The sequence below is a fragment of the Fusarium falciforme genome, chromosome 9 (assembly GCF_026873545.1).
Source record: "Fusarium falciforme chromosome 9, complete sequence".
NCBI classification, from domain to species: domain Eukaryota; kingdom Fungi; phylum Ascomycota; class Sordariomycetes; order Hypocreales; family Nectriaceae; genus Fusarium; species Fusarium falciforme.
The window spans coordinates 1,768,766-1,790,314 of NC_070552.1; the positions used below are offsets into that span (position 1 = coordinate 1,768,766).

The 21,549-nt window shown below is 54.7% G+C and overlaps 4 protein-coding genes across 4 annotated transcripts; 1 reads left to right on the forward strand and 3 right to left on the reverse strand.

The window, feature by feature from the left end:
* Positions 1–124: 124 nt before the first annotated feature.
* Positions 125–2,733, reverse strand: NCS54_01142500 (Hypothetical protein; the record flags this gene model as incomplete). The annotated part of the gene is made up of 4 exons (XM_053156703.1): positions 125–915; positions 978–2,058; positions 2,113–2,588; positions 2,673–2,733. 4 exons carry the CDS (start codon positions 2,731–2,733, stop codon positions 125–127), a joined length of 2,409 nt encoding a protein of 802 aa, XP_053012678.1.
* Positions 2,734–4,115: 1,382 nt separating this feature from the next.
* NCS54_01142600 (Protein kinase gsk3) lies at positions 4,116–5,597 on the reverse strand (the record flags this gene model as incomplete). The annotated part of the gene is made up of 6 exons (XM_053156704.1): positions 4,116–4,249; positions 4,304–4,702; positions 4,759–5,107; positions 5,160–5,243; positions 5,297–5,469; positions 5,552–5,597. 6 exons carry the CDS (start codon positions 5,595–5,597, stop codon positions 4,116–4,118), a joined length of 1,185 nt encoding a protein of 394 aa, XP_053012679.1.
* Positions 5,598–16,329: 10,732 nt separating this feature from the next.
* On the reverse strand, positions 16,330–18,416 carry NCS54_01142700 (Hypothetical protein; the record flags this gene model as incomplete). The annotated part of the gene is made up of 6 exons (XM_053156705.1): positions 16,330–16,752; positions 16,811–17,413; positions 17,468–17,548; positions 17,603–17,906; positions 17,955–18,143; positions 18,403–18,416. 6 exons carry the CDS (start codon positions 18,414–18,416, stop codon positions 16,330–16,332), a joined length of 1,614 nt encoding a protein of 537 aa, XP_053012680.1.
* Positions 18,417–19,678: 1,262 nt separating this feature from the next.
* NCS54_01142800 (Hypothetical protein) lies at positions 19,679–20,855 on the forward strand (the record flags this gene model as incomplete). The annotated part of the gene is made up of 3 exons (XM_053156706.1): positions 19,679–19,993; positions 20,047–20,694; positions 20,748–20,855. The coding sequence occupies 3 exons, from the start codon at positions 19,679–19,681 to the stop codon at positions 20,853–20,855; spliced, it is 1,071 nt and encodes a 356-aa protein (XP_053012681.1).
* Positions 20,856–21,549: the final 694 nt, after the last annotated feature.

Genomic DNA, 21,549 nt, shown 5'->3' on the forward strand with positions numbered 1-21,549 from the left:
CATTTCCCTATCCAGATAACCTTCAGGTAATTATAGAAATCTCCTGTTTTTCATCCTCTTCTACTTGTACACGTTCCGGAACCCCTCACTAAGGCCTGGCTCCGAATCCCTGGAGTTGAACCCTCTAGTTCTCCGCCTCATCCGTCACCATCTTGTCCTTCTTGCTGGCGGCAGCCTTACCAGCCTCCAGAGCAAACGCCTCCTCGATAGCACCCATCCGCTTAAACACGCGCAGCCACCGCTGTCCCCACCGACGGATCATGGCCTCGCGATCACTCGACCCATCGCCCTCCTCCATCAGCTCGTCCTTGCTGCCACCGGCCCAGCTGGCAAGCGCGTCGTTCATAGCGCGGAAAAGATCCTGCGTCGTCTTGGCCTCCTTGGACCGCGTCTCCTCGTCGGTTTCAGGAGAGACGAGAATCTGTCGGGCGCGGCTTGTGACCTTGGAGATGGTGTTGGAGACGAGCTCGAAGATGTGAGGCTGGACGAGGGCATCTCCGCCATTTGTGCTGTTGGATGGTGTACTGGCAACAAGAGCCCAGTCAACAACGGTAAAGGGGGTAAGGATGGAGTAGTTGAGGAGCTTCTCGATGATAGAGAGAGCAATTCCTGGGTGAGCGTGCCAGTAAGCCATAACCGCCGAGATGATCTGGGCCCGCGCCGCCTCGGAGGCGTTGCCGGCCTCCAGAAGTCGACCCTTTGTCCTGTCAATGCAGGCGAGCACGTGGCTCAGTGACTTGGAGCCAACCCAGCACACAGCCGTAACAAACACATCCACGCTTGCAACCAAGGGATCCAGCGCCCGCTCTGTGGCCTGTGACTGAATGCTATCGATGAGGGGTTGGAAGTCCTCGTCGGGGGCCTTGCGCCGCAGGAGCGCACCAATCTCTTGACCCTCCTTTGCGAATGGGGTTTCTGGCAACTGTTAGCGACCACTACTCGGGCGGCTATGTGACAGATCACGGCAAAAGACTAACCTGGGTTACTGAACTTAAAATCCGGGACATCCTTCTCCTTCTCAGGCCCAACAAGGGGGAGGTAGGGTTCTGGCAGTGTCTTCTGGATTCGCTGGGCAAAGCTGAGTCTCACCTCCTTGTCCAGGGCCCCCTTGAGGAACCACTTGCTGGGGTGATAGTCGGGCAGATCCGTATCCTCTGCCCACTCTGCCCACTTCCAGGTGAAGCCAAAGTTGCTGAGGTGGTGAGAGAACCAATCCAGGAATCGGTAGCTCAACTCCAGGTCCATGCGCGGGCTATTCTTGTAGAGATATCTTATGGCTCTACCCAGGCTGGGCGCAATGGCTGCCGGTGCAAGTTTACAGGCCTCGGTAAGGACTGAGTGGTAGTAGACGAGCTTTCGTTCTGGTGTTGGCAGCTGGAACAGCTGGGAAAAGACTGTATCCACGGCGACATCCTCAGGCTTCCATGTAGACTTGCCTGGGGCAATGTTCCGCAACTCATCGAACGGCGTCGCGCGCTTGACAAAGGTGCCTTCAGCAAAGTAGCAGTCCAGGTCCATCAGATAGCGAGCTGTCACATTTCGGTTGAAGTCGAGAATGTTGATAGTATCGAGGAGACCGTCCCTGATCAGGGATGCCGCAATGTCGGTAACAGCAGGGACAGATGGCACGTCCTGGTCCGAGTAGACGGAAAAGTAGATCTCGGGGAACAGCGGCCGAGGTCCCGCGATGACGGTTTCGGGGATGGAAATGGAAGGGAGGGCGTGCTTGGGCGCATTCGCCAGCTTGTCCTGGGCTTCGATATCCTCCAGGGGCATCTGCCACGGCCGGGGCAGACATGCCAGCTCCCAGTTCTTACCCGCCTCAGCCTGCAGCTGCTTCTGTAGCAACATGCATACGCTCAACGACGCTCCAGGGCTCGCTTCTTTGCCTTGGGCATGGTAGGGGTCGACGAGGGCCTGAAGCGCATGGGGCTCGGAAGCAATAATGTCGGTCTTCTCCATCAGTTCTGCAGCCTTAGTTTGGAACTGACCCGGGGCCGACACCATGATGTAAGGAATGGTGAGAAGGATGATCTTAACAATCTCGGTTCCAATGGTCTAGTCATGTCAGGTCAGCAAACGCGATCCAGTGCTGGCTTCCACACGACTCACATCATCTGAGCTGGCCGTCTGAAGGTCGGCAGCTCGGCTGAAGAGCTCCTCCAAAAGCGGGAAAACGCCGTCGCCTTCCAGCAAAGATTGTAGGCAGGCCAAAAACTTGAGAAGGAGCTTCACATCCCGCCACGCGCCCTCTGCGATCTTGTCTTGGGTCACCTGCGCCAGACGAGCAAGGACATCGTCTACAAACTCGGATTTCAGTGTGTTGATGATGAGGACGACGGCGGCGACGAAGGGGGTCTTGAGAGGCTGCTCGAGTAGAAGCTGGACGACCAGGTCGAGAAACATGTTGCGAAGGTTTTCGTCGTCGTGGTTGTCGGCCACCATGTGAGCGATGGATTGCACCTCCTCTGCCCATCGGCGCAGGGGGGAGTCTGCGATGCCCAGAAGCTGTCTGCGAACGCGCACAGGCAAAGGCGCCGAGTCTATACGCCTGCGCTGCTGGCGGCGATCGTAGTGGTCGTCATCGTCTAGCAGAAGAGTCCCGTGTTAGCCCATCAAGAAGACGCGACAGAGATGCAGCTGGGCTGGAATTGAAGCTTGGTTCAGCTCACCTCGATATCTTCTTTTGCGGTTGTGGTGTCCGCCAGGAGGTCTCCTGTCATAGTCGGCCATGATGCGCTCTCAAATGTGGATGATGCAAGAGCTCGGTGTTGCCAATGACTTGTTGAGACGAATCGTGGTGGATGAAAGTTAAAGGTTTCGAGGGCGAGGCTGCGTCACTGCTAAAAGCTCGGGAAAAGGCGCCTCCAGCAAATATATGATTGAGCTAGTGGAATTGGGGCGCGTTCCAGGTGCCACGAGGCTAGCACCTGCATCTTGATTGATGCCTGAGGCACTCACCTCACCTGAAAGTCTAAAGGAAATAGACAGCCGGAGCTATCGAGATCAAACAATTGATGAGCTCATGGGGTTTCATCCTTTCTCATTGTCTAATTGACAAACAGCCATTCACCAAGACTCGATCAGATTCAACCCCCACAACCAATACAGTAGTTAATCAACTTGCGCATTTAGGTCTAGATTCATAAGCTCCGGTTACTTCTCTTGTCCCCATGCCACTTTTTGATACTCTCAGACCTCCCTCCTACTGCGCTTCAATGTCCCTTTTGATGGACCAGTACAATTCCCAGTCCCGTCTTCTTTTGTATCGCCTTGGACCGCCCATGACAACCAAGCAAACAACAACAACATGCCAAAACACACAAAGCCCACGTCTTCGAGAGAAAGCGAAAGTAGTATGCCACAAGACCGTCAACGGCCAGCTTCACTTCAATTGATAACTTCGTCGCGGCATCTGGAACATCTTCGTGTGCCGGGCCTTGTCCTCCGCGGGCCAAACCAGGCCGAGCCTTTTAACTTCACTCCAGCGCCTCCAGCGAGCCTCGGGTTTTTTCGAAAAGGAACCCTCCAAAACAACCATGCATGGCAGTGCCAGAACGCGGTACCAGAAAAAAGAATTCAACAAATGTTATCCCCGCCATTCCCAAAGCCAACCATAGCCATAGCCGCAGCATTGGGTTCATCCCGTGAGACGCGTACAATGAAAAAAGAGCACCAGCCATCATCTGTCATGCATCGAAACGTGGTCTAAAAACGTGATTCCCTGCGATATGCATCATCAATGGAATGGGGTCCTCCTTCTTGGTGACTAGCCTCACGGCAAATCCGAAAGCGGGTTCGTAAGGGGGCACACACAACGCCCAATCCCCTCCCTGCCGGGAAAGACTCCAACGCTCCCCAGAACACACCTTCTCGTCTGGCCCTCGGCGTCCAGCATGCCGTGCCTTGTTTGTTTCAAGGACCGACGCTGTCAACCTCGGGACTATATAGTGCCTGCTCGCCCCCTGACCCGGTCTTTGCCTGGGCCATGCTCCCAACCACTCTCGCTCAGCTCGGTACTGGGAGTGGACGAGGCAGATCTCTTCCAGAGCCGCGGAGAGCCTGAGAAGGGTACGGCATATGCCAACTACCCCTCACCTCGGCGCGGAGCCATCTCAGTCGAGCTTGGCCATCATCTCCTGCTTCGTCAACGGCGTGAAGTTGTCGATGTCGAGACCTTGAGATGCCAACACGGGTTGGATGTGTGAGGGGACCAGCTTGTGGTTCAGGCTAGGGGCGATGGAGAGTTCTAAAAGTGGGTCAGCTCATCTATTTTTCATCATGGCACTTCGTCTGCTCTTACCGTGGCGGGTGAAGTCGAAGAGGGCGGGGAGCTCGCGGAGCTGACCAGTACCGTGTCGTGAGTCGGGCAGCTTGGTGTTGGGGTCTCGAAGCTCGTCGAAGAAGGGATGAACCATGGCGTTGATTGCCGATTGTCGCTCAGTTGGTGTGTACTCCAGCAAGCGGGCGATGAGGTCGATAGCATTAGCGTCCGCCTTCCGGAAGACCTTGTTGAACGGGTGAGGCTTGATTTGGGGGAACTTGTGCTCCATGTAGTTGGGGTTCATGGTCCGGATCTGTTCTCGAGTAGGTGTGCCCAGAACCTTGATGATTTCAACAAGCTGGTCGATGCCCGACTCGCCGGGGAAAAGAGGCTGACCAAGCATAAGCTCGGCCATGACGCAGCCTGTCGACCACACATCTATCAACTCAGGTCAGCGAATCGAACCATCTAGCAAACTTTGTTCAAAATCGTACCAATCTTTGTGGTATAGTTAGTTGCACCGAAGATGAGTTCGGGCGCGCGGTAATATCGGGAGCAGATGTATGAAACATTTGGCTCGTTCTCAACTAGGATCTTTGCACTTCCAAAATCGCAGAGCTTGAGGATTCCGCTGTTGGGGTCTAGGAGAAGGTTCTGGGGCTTGATGTCTCGGTGGCAGATACCCTGGGAGTGGATGTACGCCAGAGCTCTGAACAGCTGGTAAATGTACAGCTTCACCTCCAGGATAGGCATGGTGGTCTTCATCTTGTTGAAAAATCGAGAGGCTCGGTAGACAGTCTCGGGCACGAACTCTTGAACCAGGTTGAGGTAGACCTCGTCTTTCTGTGAGGGAATTAGACGGGGAGCGAACAAGGGGATGATCAGGTATGCGTACACGTTCACCGTTGGAGTAGTAGAAGGCCTTGAGCTGGACGATGTTGGGGTGACGGACAATGCGCATGATCTGGAGCTCACGGTTCTGAGAAATAAGTCAGCCAACAGCTCAAGGTGCCAAATGCCGACGTCATGTACCTTGAACCTCTTATCCTGAAGAACACGCTTGATGGCAGCGTCCTCTCCCGATGGAGACAGCTTGGTCTGGAAAACGACACCGAAGGAACCATTTCCGACAATTTTGCACTGGGTATACTGCAGATCTCGGGTCTCGCCAGTCACTCCATCTTGAACCTTTTCACGGATCACCTCTGCAATTGTGTCAGTGTCGAAGCGAAACCCATCATGACAAAGTCGAACGGGGAGGATATAAAGCATCATTGCAAAACTAACCTCCCATCCGCAGGCTATTGAAGGCGTTTGGCCGATGAGCCGACATTTTCGGCGTCGTTTGTCCAAATCAAGGCGCGTGTGTGAGCGAAGCAGAGGCAACAGCGCCTGTAGATCTCAGTAAATGAGGAGAATTGATGCAAAGATTCCGAATAGAGGCCGTAGCAGGGGAGGACGACGATCCAGCACCAGAGCTTGGTTGAATTGACGCTGTGAGCAGAGGTCTCTAGTTGAGTGCGAAGCTAGACTCGCAGACAAGACAGTGGCTGCCGGTGGAGGACAGCTGAAAGGTGATGGGCGAGTAATGTCTCGGTCGAGGTATCGGCACGGGCGCGGACGAGCGACTCGTGGATTATTTCTGCAACGTCAAGCAAACCAACCGACGGGGTCTCTGGCTGACGAGGGGGCTTGTCGGCTGTCTGGAACGGACTAGACTTGTTGGTGAGTGCACGACGGAGACGAGGACGATGCGCACGAAAATGGCAAAGCCAAGGGTATCTGGGGAAACAAAGAGAAAATCGAGGGGGAGAATCGGTGATGTTTTGGTGGCACGGGACAGGCTGGAGGGGGGGCGGGGCGGAGGGGAAGGGAGGGGAGGGAAGGGAACGGTGGGCGCGAGGAAGTGGGCAAGGGACGGGGTATAAAAAGCTGCCGGTAATGAGGAAGAGAGAGGACGTCGGGGACGGGGCTCCAGGATGGATTGAGGTACTAAAACGGGAGAGGCAGAGGTAGAGGTGGCGACGAAGGTGAGGGACAACGGCCAGGCCGGGTTGGGTCAGGTCTCCAAGGACGATGGATGACTGAGCGCGGGGACCAGCCCAGTCAATGTGTGAGAGTGAGCCTGAGAAGGAGACAAGGCAAGGCGGAGGGAGGTAGGTAGAGTGAAAGAGGGATGTGAATGTGTGTGTGGCAGGATGCGCTATGCCACTGCATGCATCAAGCGGCATGAGTTTTTTTTTTTTCTTGTTCTCCTCGTCGCTTGCGCTTCTGTTGTGCCTGAGCTAGGAGGGTTGTCGATGTCGATGCCAGGCACATGCAGTGAAAGATGGAGAGGGAGCCGCCGTCGCTGCCAACATTGAGAGGCTGGAAATCCGTGTCCCAATTTTGATGGACAGGCCCTCCATCCAACAGCAGTTGAACAAGATGACGGGCAGCAAGCTCTCGGGCAGTGGACAGGGCAGGGTGATGGAAAGACGACCACCAGGCGTGTGCTCTAAGCTCTAGGGGAGTGCTCTAGGGAGTGTGTCGTGGAATGGGCATGGATGGAGGCTGGCACCAGGCGGGTCTGGAGGGGCGGGGTGCTGGATGGAGCACGCTCGTGACAGCCCATCGACAGAATGCTGCTCAAGGCCAGGCGAGGAAGCGGGAGAAAACAGGGCGTTACGGAGGAGACAAACGGGGGGGAGAACAAAGTCCGAGGTCGAGATACAAACGGGAGGAAATTAAAACAGGAATAAATGCATGGGTAGGCGGGTGAAGTAGTTGTCATGGAAAAAAAGACGACGACTTACTACAGGCGATGCAAGCAATGATGACGATGGTAGGTGTGGTTTTGGTGGTGGTAGTCGCGGTGGTGGTCTCCGGTTCTAGTCACGGCGGCTAGCACGAACGATCGTGAAAAGATTCGGGTCCCAGGCTGACGGGAGAAACGACAAGGGGGTTTCTCTGTTGACGAGGAACGTAAAGACGTAGGTAATCAGGACGGCTTGACGCAAGGCAGGGTGGTTGCTGCTGGGGATGTGTTCCTGTGCGTGCGGTGCGGTGCGGCGGTACAGTACGGGTGCTGTCGGCGGCGGCGGCTGTGGTGGTGCAGCGGGCAGCAGGGGCACAACAGAACGTGTCTGGTTCCGTAGATGGCTAGCTGGCTGGTTGGCAGGATGGGGAAACTTGGGCACGGTGAGGCTCTCGTTTTCCAGATGTATCGAGTCCGTTGGGGGATGGTTTTGCAGATGTCGGCGTCGAGGCACGGGAGGGTGCGGCAGACAGACAGGCCAGGTACGGAGGCGGGAGACGGGGCGACGGACGCGATGCGATGCGATGTGATAGCGCCCTGGAACGGAAACCTAAGCCGGACGGAGTCTGGAAGTCCGGGAGACAAACCAGAGACAGTGAGTGAGGGTCAATCGAAGGTGATGGCAGAGGAGGAATGCTCGACGTCTGGTGGAATGAGCTGAGCTGGGCTGGACTGGGCCTTTGGTTCGGACTGGGCGCTGAGCTCTGCTGGGCTGGGAAGCTGTTCTGAATTGGGCTTGGCCTTGAGGGCCTTGGGCTAAGAGACGAGAGGCTGCTGCGGGACCTGGCTAGCCTCTGTGAACCTGGGAACCTGGCCGAGGACAGGCAGGAACCTGGGATGACACCCAAAAACAGCGTTGCTGGGTGGTACTCTGGAGCCGTGTACCTGGGCCTTGACCTGCGAGTGGTCCTGCAGAGAGGAGCACGGGGACGGCGATGCGGGGCACTTTTCTGCCTAGTCGACACAGAGTGACGGCATGGGCAGACGTCAACGAGCACCTAGACGCAGCAAAAAAGAACGCTTCCTGTTAGCTTGGGCTGGGCGCTGGGCTTTTGCGTTGAGCGAGATGCGAAATGCTTGGAGGAGGAGGGAGGGGGATGGACGGATCTTTGTTGGTGAGGGGTTAAATCAACGCAGGAGAGACAGGCAACACGAGCTTCACTTTTTTTTTTTTTGTCTCAGCGCCATCTAGTCATGTCTCTGATTCAACGACAGGAACATGCTGAGTGCGAGGATGCGAATTGTTTGAAAAGACAGAAATGTGTGATTGGGAAATCCGAACATTTCGTGGCGACGGGAGGCAGACCAGCAGCTCACCCAGTTGCGCCGAGGGGGATGGCGGGGGAGGGGAAATAGAGACAGCTTCATTGGCAGCTTCGTGATATACAAAAAACTTCAGTTACTCACTTTCACTATTAGATTTCCATCAAGGAAGTCAGCACGGTGATTCAGTGACGACTAGGAAATCTTGTGTTTATAAAGTCACGGACAATTCGAGCAACGGGGGTGTTGCCGGCCAAGGTAACCCAAAGGCAATGAAATCGACGTCTTGTGAGCATCCGGCGCCCATTCAAGGAGGACCCGCAGGATTGGGCTTGCTCATGTGCTCATTTTGAGACGGGCACCGCGCTAAAACCCGGCAGGCGAACAGGCGAGACGTCTGCCCTCTCTGCAGCGGAGCCAGGTACCTATGCCTCTGGGTATGAATGGAACCGGACAGGGAGTCGTGTCCTTGCTTGCCAGCCCTTCTACGGACAGATATTGGATCCAATTCCAGATGACTCGCCTCAACCTTGAATGAACCACAAGGAACCCCTTCGACCCTGGCACTTGGCGACTGGGAATAATTATTCGATAAGCCTCATGGGTGTATCCGTGATAGGCACAGCTGTAACAGTGAGGCAAGCGCGTCCTCAGGGGGGGCACCTCGGAGTCATGCCTCAAATCATGGACTTGGAATACCTTTTCAGGTTGTAACTTCCAGAGAGGTCAGGCAGGCAGGCAGGAAAGGCAGGCACGGGCTACCTACCTTACGAGCTGCAAGGCAGGTACGACGCCGCATGGCCCAGCCCGAGTCGTGAGGCGGAACGGTAACCGCGCACATCCGCCGCATCTCATCCAAATCTACCAATCCTGAATTACACCAACAACCACCCGTTCCTGGATCTCCCAACAGCGGCAACCGTTTTGGTCAGCAACTGACCATCCCGTCAGCCTATGCTGCATGGAGCGTCGACCTGCGGCGGATCGACCTAGGAGGGCTATATACAGCTAAGAGCTTGATGGAATACACGGCCCTAGAAGGCGTTCGTTGTTAGTTGACCTCCGTCAACCCCTTCACCAACCAGCTAGTTGCCATCAACAGACCGATCCCACCGGGCTGGCACGCCTCTTTGCAGGCCGTGGCAACAGGCAAGGGTATCCAACCTCACGGCTCGGGCTCCTCGCCGACGGCCAAGACACACGAGATCTACAAATCCACCCATCGAGAGAGGTGACACCCATTTTAGAGCTTCTCGCCTGCTGGGCCCGATTCCCAGCCGTTCTCGCCAGTAGGACGCTTGTGCCATTTCTGGGTCCCTGGTGGATTCGGCAATGGAGCACTGACCCGCTGTTGGCACTGGTGTGAGAGGATCCCGAAGGAGCCACATTTCGCGACTCAAAAAGATGCTGACCTGGACAGCGGAAGCGGATTATACAGTAGGAGCATGCAAGACTCTGTAGAGAGCTGTCGGTTGTCATCTTTAAAGTTGTCGAGGCCAATCATAGGCCTTTCACCCCCTCTTCATACGCGGCAGTTTCATGCCTCCTCGCTCACAGTTTGGAAGGCGATTTCTTGATATTGGATCCCAACACCAACCAGCAAGCAAAGAAGTTCACATGATATCCCAAATGTGGCCCGACCAATGTTCAATGCGTCAACAACCACCCCAAGGTCACGTCACCTCACCTCACTTTATCTCACCTCTCCTTACCTCTCCCCGTTTCGTCTCATCTCGCATCGCCTCAGCTTGTCTCTTCATCCATGTGTGTGACCAGTGCAGGACAGTCCAGACCTTCCCATTTGATGAAGTCGACGCCCAGGACCCCCAACAAGCTACGGTTTTTGAGATCGAGACATTTAATTGCCGAAGCATATTCGCTCGCTGGCAACCCGGGTCGCTACAACACAACCGTGACGCATGCGCAGGGATTGGATCTTCACCCAGTCCCAGCGTTGCCAGCGTCTATCGATCAAAAGCAACGTTGGTGACAGGGGCTGTCGGCCCTCGACCGGTAAGAGTCGACAGCCGCCCCTGCCCTCCCCTGCCGGCCAGACTGGTCCGAGAGGACTGGGTTCCTCCGCCGGTTGGGTTCCCACCTGATGCAGAAGTAGAGATGACGATGGACGACGCTTTGCACAGAGCACATGCACCTGCGGGGCCGTGGCACGGTGAGGCTAGGTGGATCCTTGACGTCTGAAGCTCTGGAACTCGAGATCCAGGAATCAGGAGTCCAACGCGCCGGTACGAGACACTTCACTTGCAATTGTTGTGCCCTAATTGTGCCTCCACAAAACACGTTCCCGAATTTGGGTGTTGAGCCCGGGCACCGTCACCTGCGAGAGACTGTCGAGCTCGACGGCCTGATTCCTGTCAAGACTGGATTATCGAACCACTGGATCAACCCAACAAATCTCACCTGGAGGCTCTTGGCCTGTCAACCTGCGACTCGGATATTTTTGGTTCAGTCTCACATCAGTGGGCAAGTGCTCTTCCCTTTTAAAAAGCCCTAGAGTCGTCAGCGGTTGGTGGTTGGATGATGGTTGGTGGTGTCGAGGGGCGTGATCAAAGTGGTGGTCAAGGTGGACACAGGGTAAGTAGTGTCAACGCCAATGGTGATCTGGTTGTGGCCAATGGATGGGCCCGATGTCATGGCGAGGACGTCATTTTGTGAAATATGCATGGCCATTGTTTCTTGGGTTGGGTCTGCCACGAGCATGTGCTTGAGGCCACGAGAGACGAGCTGTCGGAAATGGCGATTGGTGATGGATGGGCATCCCGTTTCGGCGACGCCTGACAGCCTGTTGACCCAAAAGCCGATGCGGCCACGGTAGATGGCCAGCATCTGAGCGATCGTCTCCATCCCATCACGCCCATCTCATCCTCCCCCGATGCATCTGGACGCTAACAAGGAACGAGGGAAAAGCCCAGAGGCCACCAAAGCCCCTGGCACCGTCCCCGTCGCGAACACCGCTGACCACAGGGCCCATGGGCGGCTGCAGACCACTCACAGGCTACCAGTCGCGGAAGCTGGCGACGAGATGAGGGGAGCCATCAAGATGGTGGGCGAAAGTAGTCCTAAGTGGGTGGACTTTGTGGAATGCAGATGGTCATGAGACCCCTCATATGCAACGCTAATAACAATGGCCGAATTTAGGTTCGCAAAAGCACACGGCCCATCTGATCAACTCGAGAGAAAAAAGGGGTCCTCGTCGCGGAGTTATCCAACCATGAAAGACGAGATCAATGGCCGACGTTACTTGGGGAAGAAAGCAGTAATACCCACCCTGCCGTTGCTGTTGAAGCTCCCACGATAGACCCGTTTTCATGGAGGAGTCAACTGACACGAAATTCAGGGCAAGTCTGCTTCTTCGTCCTTCCAAGAATTGGGTTGCTTCGATTCGAGGTCAATTGATATCCCCAGAGTCCAATTGACATCGTGAAACCGAGACTTCCATGTGCACCGAGAGGGAGGCATGGCCTTTTTTTTGAGTCCCCAGCCGTTCACCCCGCTCAACAAGCGCGTCTCACCAGAGTTGGGGTTGGGTTAAAACATACCGCGCCGCGGCCTGCGGCATTGCGGCGGTACTGGAGTGTGATAGTGGAAGGTCTAGATCAGACTCCCGCTTCCCGGCTGCGGCTCGAAAGCATGGAGGAGAGTGTTGACGCCACCAAGCATGTCAGCATGACTTTAGAGGCGTCCCTGGCTACAAACGTCCGAGCCTCTTTTGTTCAAGCGCACGACGTTGAGCCATTGACAATCCAAGGGCGACTCTGGTTCATGTCACCTGACTTGATCTTGGTGATCCTGGTTCAACGATCCGACGCAGCAACATTGCCTGACAAGCTGAGGAATTGCTGTGTAATCAGAACGTGCACATCGAAATAGGTCTAGCAGGCGACGCGCATGGAGAGTTGCAATCGTGCATAGCCCGTTGTTGGCTATGCAACTCCCAGAAACCAGCAGAAGCATACATGTTAGGACGGCTCCATACCTAGCCTTTCTTACTTCAACTCGGAAGTTGAGGTTGATTCGTTCAACCTGCCACGGATTCCCCCGGTTTTCGGTGTTCGACTCCGCCCCAGCAAATATGTAAGTTGACATCCCCTCCTGAGCCAAAACTCTTATGTTATAGAGCATCTACTGCCAGCGAGGGGACAGTACTCGAGCGGCCCATAGCTCTCCTCAACTTACTAGCACCGAAAAGCGACATTGACTCGAGGAGAATCTGCCGCTGGTATTTCCACAAAGGCTAAACCAAGGTTTCCACGTCGACTCTAGCCTACAATCTTACTACAGAGCGATCAGACTTACAACACCTGTGATGGATCGTGAGGCATTGCTATTCAGTATTACAGCACTGACTGGATACGGCACTTCCCGCATTCACTGGCAACCTACTGACGGCTGCGGTGCTTTTGTGAAACGTCATTAAGCCGACGAGAGGTCAGAAGGACAGCGACAACAGGCATGCTATGCACATGGCTTACATGGGGGGTGTTGGTGTATCATCAGCCCATTTCGACAGCCTCGAAATCCGCCACTATTCACAGCCTTGAAATCAGCTGGCTCTCCAACACGAGCGCCGTTTCCCGCCTGCCTTACGTCAACAAGCATGTCTGTTCCCCTGTCAGTTCGCTAGCATCGCATCGCATCTCACCGCACGGGAACTAGCATATGGCAACGACCGACGACATCGGCGTTAGATGAATCTGCGAGGCTACAGGCCACAGCCTGGGTAGCTTATATGAAGACACCGAGCGAGACAAGGTGAAAGAGGCAGTCGGTTGGTCCTGGCATGCCTCACGGGTCCATTCCTGATCCTCCTTGTGCGACCCCAATCAAAGTCTTGGGGGCTGAAAGTGTTGTCAGAGACTGGTCATCAGACGCGCGGCTTCCGGCTGGCGGCCCCGGCATGGTCCATGATCCATGGGCCTTTTCCTGCCCCTGTCTGTGGATATCGTGTACATGGAGGAAGCTCTTACTATGGCCCGATGCATGCACGGGTGTAGATCAGCCGGCTTGGGCTTTGATGCTATCTTTAAGGTTCCAAACTGGGGTTGGGAGGACGGCGCTGGTGTTGACATGCTCAGAACGGCTGCGATGTGATGATATTCGTGGCATCAGTCCGGCGAGACTGGATCAGGCCATGATCGCCTCAGCCTGTTTTCTGCTCCTCCTGTTTCTCACCCAACCCAGTCAATCATCCAAGTTTCCTTGGCAACATCTCGCACACACGGTCACAGGCAAGGGTCCTCGTCGGATCCGATGGTTCCATGCCACGAACCCAGCTGAGATCCGTGACACCCCGTCCTCATCTCAACCCCTCCAAGCCCTCTAACCCAACTGGAGGGCTAAGGCGACCTACCCCTGGCTTCCGTGAGAGGGCGATTGCCTCTTTGACTCGGCTGCGTTTTTACGGATAGAGGCTGTGGCTGCGAGTCGTCCTTCACCAAGTCAGGACCAGTCCAGTGCAGTCCGTGGTGCGGCACCGTCGTGCCCAACGCTTGGGCATGGCCAGCTTACATGCAATGGCAGCCCGAGTTGTCTTTGTCTGCGTCGCGGCCAGTCTCGGCCCGGGAGATCATAAGATAGCTCGTTCGTTTTCCTCACTCGATTGCATCGGAGAGCCTCTGCCGGTGGCAGATGTGCCTGATTAATGGCGCACGGCGATACCTGGCAGCAGCAGCATCTTCACAATGGACTATGCTTCGGCTACGGCTACGTTTGAAGTATGATCGATATAGCCAACTTATACATGCGGCGTGTCTCGCCTACGACGCAACGGGGGGAACAAGGGAATGAATGGATTCTGGTCTGTCCTCACTTGATGTATCACCATGACGGTATTCCCTTGCAGACTGTGGAACATGACACAAAACTCGTCATGCCGGACAAAAGCTGGTATAGTAAGTATACTTGTCAGCCGTTGAACTAACATATCGGCACCTGTATGCGCCTATTTGTTGGGGACCGGGGACACAAGCGAGATCAGAGAATCCATGTTGACCAAGATGGCAGTAGCTTCTGTTGCTGAGCAAACTCAACAGCTGTGGTAAGGGATCTATGTTTACGGGACAACATAGGGTCTCTTTCTTGTGTGTACGGACATACATGTACAGATGATCGCGGTCGCTGTCACGCATCCATGGACTCGGACCCCTGCCCTTGTGGTGACCCTCTGGATCTTCATGTTCGCAGGCCAGACCTGACCTCGAAAACACGGCCGTCCATGTCGGAGGTTGTCGCCGCGGAGCTTGATCCGTGATAACCCGGTCACGGACACGAGAGGGATCCATGCGGCGCACAGAGCAGAGTGAGCAGGAAGCCTAGGAAGCGAGCGAGCAAGCAAGCAAGCAGAACTGAGGTCTACCTACGGGCGTTACTTCGGCCATTGGAGGGGAAGATCTTTGCAGCCTGGACTAGGTGGCGGATGGCCGAAATATGCAGGTAATCAGTGGACATGGTCCGCTGCCTGTCATATATGACACTGGTGGCCCCGGAGGTTTTGCCATGCTCCCCGGCTGGGGGAGAGGGCCGTTCCTCTAGGCTGTTGTTCATGATGTGACGAAAGACAAGACCTTGACGGGGGGAGGTTTGAGCCTGGAATAGTGCTTGCTGTGTCGATTACAGTTGAGCTCGACTTCCAGATATGGCAAGTCTGCCGTCTTGATGACCTCTCGTTAACCACGGGCAGATGACGATCATTCTGACTTGCTACAGATTCATTGTTGGAACTCTGACAGACAGACAGACTGACTGACTGGGAGACAGTGATGCCTCAGCCAACAAGACACATCGTGTATCGTCCGTCCATGAGTCCTACTCCTTCCTACAGCACAGGACAGAACAGCAAAGCACAATTAAACGCCCACTCACCCATCCTTGACATGACCCCCCTGTGCACACAAGCTTCCCCAATCCAGCGACCTGCATCTCCGGCAAATAACACGTCCATCCCCCGGCCGCCCACCCCAGGCACAAGGCACCGGGAGGCCGCTGTGCTCGCGCGACCTGGTTGATACCTCTGTACCTGTGGCCGGCCGAGTTCTGGATGAGTGTACTTGATTTGTATCTTTAAATTTTGGCGCCAGCCACTCTGTTAGTGTCAGCTTGTAACGTTGTGCCACGCCACCCGTTGATGCGTCCCCTTTGCTTGAAACTTTTTTTTTCTCTTGTTTCTTTTTTGTTGGCAGCAAGAGAGGTCTCAACCAATGGGGGTTATTGGACTCGTTGGCTTGAGACACAAGAGACAGGCCGGGCGCTTGCTTTTGGGTTTGCGACATGTTTGACTCTTTTTTGTGCTTGTGCTTGTGGCTTCTGCACTTTGCCGCCGAGAGGGGGGACAAGGCATTGATTCATCACTCACTCGTCGTGATGGAAGACAACATTCACAGATAACCAACTATGGGATGGGATTCATGAGTACATACTGTAGGTAGGGAGCCAAGGAATGATGATGTGCTGAGCTATCTCGGTTATGCCCCTGCTCACAGACAATCATTGCTACCTACCCTCCACCAACTCACACAACTCATTCACTTACTAACCCACTCACTCACGCCCAACCTTTGACAGCCTCCCACCATGTTGCTTTCCACGTTGTTCTGCAACCCGAGTGAAACGAGAGACCCCATAGCATAGCATGACCTGGCTTTGAAATCATTGGGCTCCCCGGAACCGAGGGCTTGGGGAAGCAAGGAGCAAGGATGAAGGCTACCTGGCGAGGTTCATGGCTCGACTTGTCATATCAAAATGCATGCTTTTGGATGTAACCGACCAGCGTCTGGGATGCGACCTCGTCGAATCATGTGATCAGTGATGCATCATTTCTTTCTTTGATAATATTCAACCTGCTCACTCCTAAAATGACTCCCCGTCCTTGGCCGCGGATCGTCGTAGTACTTCTCCGTTGAGAGGGGTTGGGCCCGAGGATTCATCAGTCTTTGGTTCTCTCGATGCCTCAACACCCTCACCCGAAGCACGGGACGGGAACTGCAAGAGACTAGTCCTCATCGTTCACCTTGTCCGCGACCAGGTCCTTGACCGTGCTGATGACCTTCTCGGGCAGCCGCTCGCTATGCTCAACCGGGGTGCCAATACCGCTGGGAATCGGCGTCAACTGCCCGCTCGCGTAGCCGCTGCTCGGAACAGGGATCTTGATGTCCTGTGGCGAGCCAGGCACAATGAGAGGGTCTAGGCCGGGGATGTGGATGCGCTTGGCCTCGTTCTGGTACGCAGCCGGGATGATCTCGATGATCTCGTCGCGGGGAAACCTGATCGTGGGGATATCCATAGTAGAACAGTGCATCAGGTAGGCGTATAGAACCCGGAGCACAGACTCGTGTGCGATGATGAGAAGATCATGCTGCTCTCGTTCCAGCTCCAGGATGATGGGTTCCAACCGGACAGCGAGGTCGTGGTACGACTGTTTGAATTAGTATTCCTATCAACTTGCATACAACATCTTTCGCTAGACAACTTACCTCTGCACGAGGATAGCGGTGATGGTATGGGTCCAGTTCGTGCTTCTCAACTTCATCGGGATAGATTTGCCGGATCATTCGCTCCGACATCTTCTCGCAGACGCCAGGGTTTATCTGACTGAGCTGGGAACGCTGCCGGACTCGATAGCCCTTCTCCTTCAAGGCATCTGATGTCTGAACAGTACGCATGCGCGTTGATGTCCAGACTGTCAGGGGCGGCAGCGGCACATCTGCACCTCCCTCGGCGATGGTCGTCTGACGCTCTTGTTCACGATGCCGTATGAGTGCCTCGGACATCTTCTCAGCATAGTCTCTCCCTTCCTGTGACAAGGGGGCGTCGGCCTTGTACGAATCTTCCTCTGCTGTGGTGCCAGCTCGGGCAAAGAAGGTCTTGCGCGACTTGATGTGTAGGTTGGTGAGGTAAAAGACGATTCGGTGCGAGAGATAGTTGAAGCTGACATTGTTGTAGAAGAACTTGGTCCCGGCGTTGATCATTTTGACATAGTTGAGTTCTTTCTCATCCATGGTCTCAAACACGGGTATCTTCATCTCGATCCTCTGAAGATACAGCTTGGCAGCTTCATCTGGATCCATACCCGCAAACTATTTATCAAAGTTAGCCTCCTTTACTCAACTTGGGTACACATGTCCACTCACGTCAGGGGACGAGATTTTGACGTTACGAGCATTCTCGCGAAGAATGCGTTCGTCGTCAACGAATGACTCGATGAACAGGGTCTATCACATGAACTGTTAGTTCATATCTAAGAGTGCGCATCATGTCTTCCCCACCTGAACATCATGCTTCGCAAACTCCTTAGCAAGCGAACGTCGCCCGTTGGCAGTCGGATTGACAGCGTCATAAATGGCCACTTGTCCGTTATCATGGTTCAACCAGCCGTAGATGTCTTCACGGCATTTCTTCAAGATCTTCTGGCGCAGGATAACCGAAGCCGGCGACGCATTTGGGAAGAAATAGTCGTCAGGGATCTCTCCTTCAGGACCGACAGTTGCCCGGCGATAGTCACCAAGATGAAAGATGCGAGTTTTGACACCAAGCCATCCAAGATACCGCGCCATGGAGACGCAGATGTGCCTGCAAGAATCGTCAGCTTCGACCAACACCTGAAAGACCAGAACCTACGTCTTTCCACGAGCGGGCGGTCCAACCATGACAATGGCTATACGACCAGAGTGAAAGAGCCGACCCGACATGGTACTGTAGAGTTGGGCCGGGGCCAGATCTTGGCCCTCGGTAATGTCGTGGATGCCATCGATGAAGGTTGAGCTTTTGCGGCGGTAGCGAGGAGCGTTGGCCGCAATCTCAGCGGTTCTTTTTACTGTTAGTTACGAAATGACCACGGAGAGGACCAAAGGATCACAGGTGATTCCGTTAGAAGCCTGTGGTGACGCCCGGCAAGCCAAGATGATGCGAGATGCTTCAGGAACGTGGCAAGCGGCTCAATTAGGGACTCATGTGAGACAGTTTGAGGCTGGAGTCTATGAAAGTCTCAAGATGAAGGTAGCCCTCAAATTATAAAGGCGGATGGAAGACAATAACAACGGAAGAGAAGAAGAGAAATTCCACCTACAAGAGAGTATCCATGTCGGTTCGAGTATCCCTGCAGGGCTTCCCGGCAAAGGTACTTCTAGGCTAATGAGATACGTTCCCCGTGAGGGTTAAATTACTGGCGTATGACTAAAAACAACGAAGATTTCTGAGGCCCGGAAACCGAAACAGTATTGCGACCACTAGCGATGTTGCTCGGCGAGAGTCGAACCGAACGGATGAAGAGAGGCTCCCTGGCTGTGCAGATGCGATGCGATGCTCAATGGTACGAAGCAGCCGGTGGAGCGGGCGAGATGCTGGTCGATAAAAGGTGATGTATTTTTGTGCGTCAATGAGCCTGTAGTGATCTGCAACTGGCGCCTTGAATCGTTTAACGGGTCCCTTTGTGGTACGGCTTCAGGGACGATGGATGAGCTCGCGGGAGAAGGGAGATAGAGAATTCGGGCGTTATCGGCGGGGTCGGCTCGAGAGATAAAAAGTCTTGACCGCTCTCATTCAACAACGTCGTGCAAGAAGGGAAGAGAAGAAGTGATTGGGAGAATTTGCAATGGTGAAGGCGAAAGTGTAAGAAGAAAAGAAGCATTAGAGAATTGAAAATGGCAGTCGTTGGTGTTGAACGGCGTTGAGGGGACTCATTGACAGACGTAGGTAGCGATCAAAGTATTGGTACCCACTGGCCAGGACGTCATTCACCAATACGTGGTGCAAAGTCGTGCATGTGAGCCCCAAATCCCTGGGAGTGCCTCTGGTGAAAAGTACAGAGTACCTGTGGAGTACCTTGCGTCGCCAACCAAAGACACGGCACTGCCCTCAGCCCAAGCCGATCTGAGCCAGAGCCTTGGCGCCTTCCCATTCCAGGGCCCCTCATCAGCTCAGATGCGATGGTGGATAAACCTCGGTCTCACAAGCCACACTTGATCGCCCCTCGTGGCTTGGCCCCAACGGAGCACGGAAGATTCTTGCCTCCGCCACACAAAAGCCGCGCGGGCAACCGACTCGACATCATTGGTGGCTCGTGCTCCTCACTAGAGCTGTCCGGAGCCAGATGAAAATTATTCTCCATCCTCCCCAACACCACCCAAAGCCATCTGTGCTCGTCATCACGATCCTGGCGTTCAGAGGCCTCGGGACTTAATCGCGATCGAGGTTATCTCATCAACCTCTTCTACCCTGCTCCTCCGCCCTCCGGCCCCCGCATTACGGTTGCGCCCTCGTCGATATCTTCGTCGCCGAGTCTCTTTCTTGTCTTGCCGGCTCCGACCTTGTCTCCGGCCTCGCCTCGGCGCACATCTCTCACTATGGCCTCCTCAGCCGCATTGGACCCCATAAAGGCGGTCCTCTTCTCCAACCCAATCGCCAATGTGTTAGGAGATGCTCTCAATTCCTTCAGCGAGCGGAGGGCGAAGCTCGGCCTGTCCAACCCCGGAACCATTGAGAACCTCGCCAAAGAGGTCCAGCGCGATGTCTTCCTCAACAACTACATGTTCACCGGCATCCGCGCCGATCTGACCAAGATTTTCAGCATGGCCCCTCTCTTCCAGGTCTCCCACCAGTTTGCTCTGGGCGAGCGCATCAACCCTTACACCTTTGCCGCCATGTACGGCACAGGCAAGGTAGCTACCGGCGATGACAAATTCGTATAGGCGGGGTGCTAACCCATCACTAGGTCTTCTGCCAAGGAAACCTCGACAACGAGGGCGCTCTCTCCGGGCGATTCAACTGGCGATGGTCCGACAAGCTTGTCTCCAAGTCTCAGCTCTCCATCTCGCCTGGTGGTCAGGATATGGCGCAGTTCGAGCACGAGTACACCGGCAACGACTTTAGCGCATCCCTCAAGATGCTCAACCCCTCCTACCTCGAGGGCGGACTCACTGGTATCTTCATTGGTAGCTACCTCCAGTCCGTCACCCCCAAGCTCGCTCTTGGTCTTGAGACTCTCTGGCAGCGACCTGCCCTCACCCAGGGCCCTGAGTGCGCTGTTTCGTACGCTGCCCGTTATAAGTCTAACGACTGGATTGCCACCGCTCAGCTCCAGGCTGCCATGGGAACTCTCAACACCTCTTACTGGCGACGACTCTCCGATAAGGTCCAGGCTGGTGTTGACCTGAGCCTCGGCCTCGTCCCCTCTCCCGGCGGTATGATGGGTGGTGGTCTGCAGAAGGAGGGTGTCACCACCATTGGCGCCAAGTACGACTTCCGCATGTCTACTTTCCGAGCTCAGGTCGACTCCAAGGGCAAGCTTAGCTGCGTTCTTGAGAAGCGTGTTGCTCCCCCTGTTATGATGACCTTTGCCGCCGACATTGACCACTTTACGGTTCGTATTCCCAATCTCAATGCGTCTTGAATGATACTGACTCTTTGTTATAGCGCCAAGCCAAGATTGGACTGGGTGTCTCTATCGAGGCTGCTCCCGAGGAGCTTCAAGAACAGCAGGAGGCCCTTGGATCTCAGCCTCCTCCCAACATCCCCTTTTAAGCTCTGGGATACGACAGGCACTCCCAATGACACCAGCTACGACTCGCTCTCATCCGGTGGAATAATCTAATGTAGCCCACCGTTGACCGGCCCAGGAAAACGCCACGACCCCTCTCCCCCCGATTCACCACCCCCCTTGATGTCTTATTAGTCGTCCTTTCCGCCTCCGATGATGCCATGGTTTCTTGTCCCCCAGGGGGGATCTCTCGCATATATATCTCTCGTCTGATCCTCTGGAGCAGCTTGCTCCAAACCCCCCGGGGGACTCTGGAATCCCGGGCATCTGTGTATATTATTGTCGTGGGTGTTCTGCGCCGGTCATTTGTTTCTGCGACGCACAGCAGAGGGCGAGGAAAACAAAGCTGGGGAATCCTCACTTGTTCTTGATGTTTTTTTAAAATGTTTGGCTGAATACTTAACCCCCCTTGGCGCTCATCGAGGTGGTGGGTTTTCAAGTTAAACTGTTGATGATGATGGATGGGGCATCTACCCACGGGGAGGGCTGTTGGGAAACGGCCTCCCTGTTCATGTAACTGTGTATAAGGAAATAGACAAACGTGATGCTACAGAGTTTCTCGAAGGTTGTGATGTGGAAGCATGGGAAATGGTCAATCACGAGGAATGAAACATGTTCAAGTAGTCATATTAACTGATCATGAGCCTCTTGTAGTCTCGTCTCTCTCATTGCCTGTGT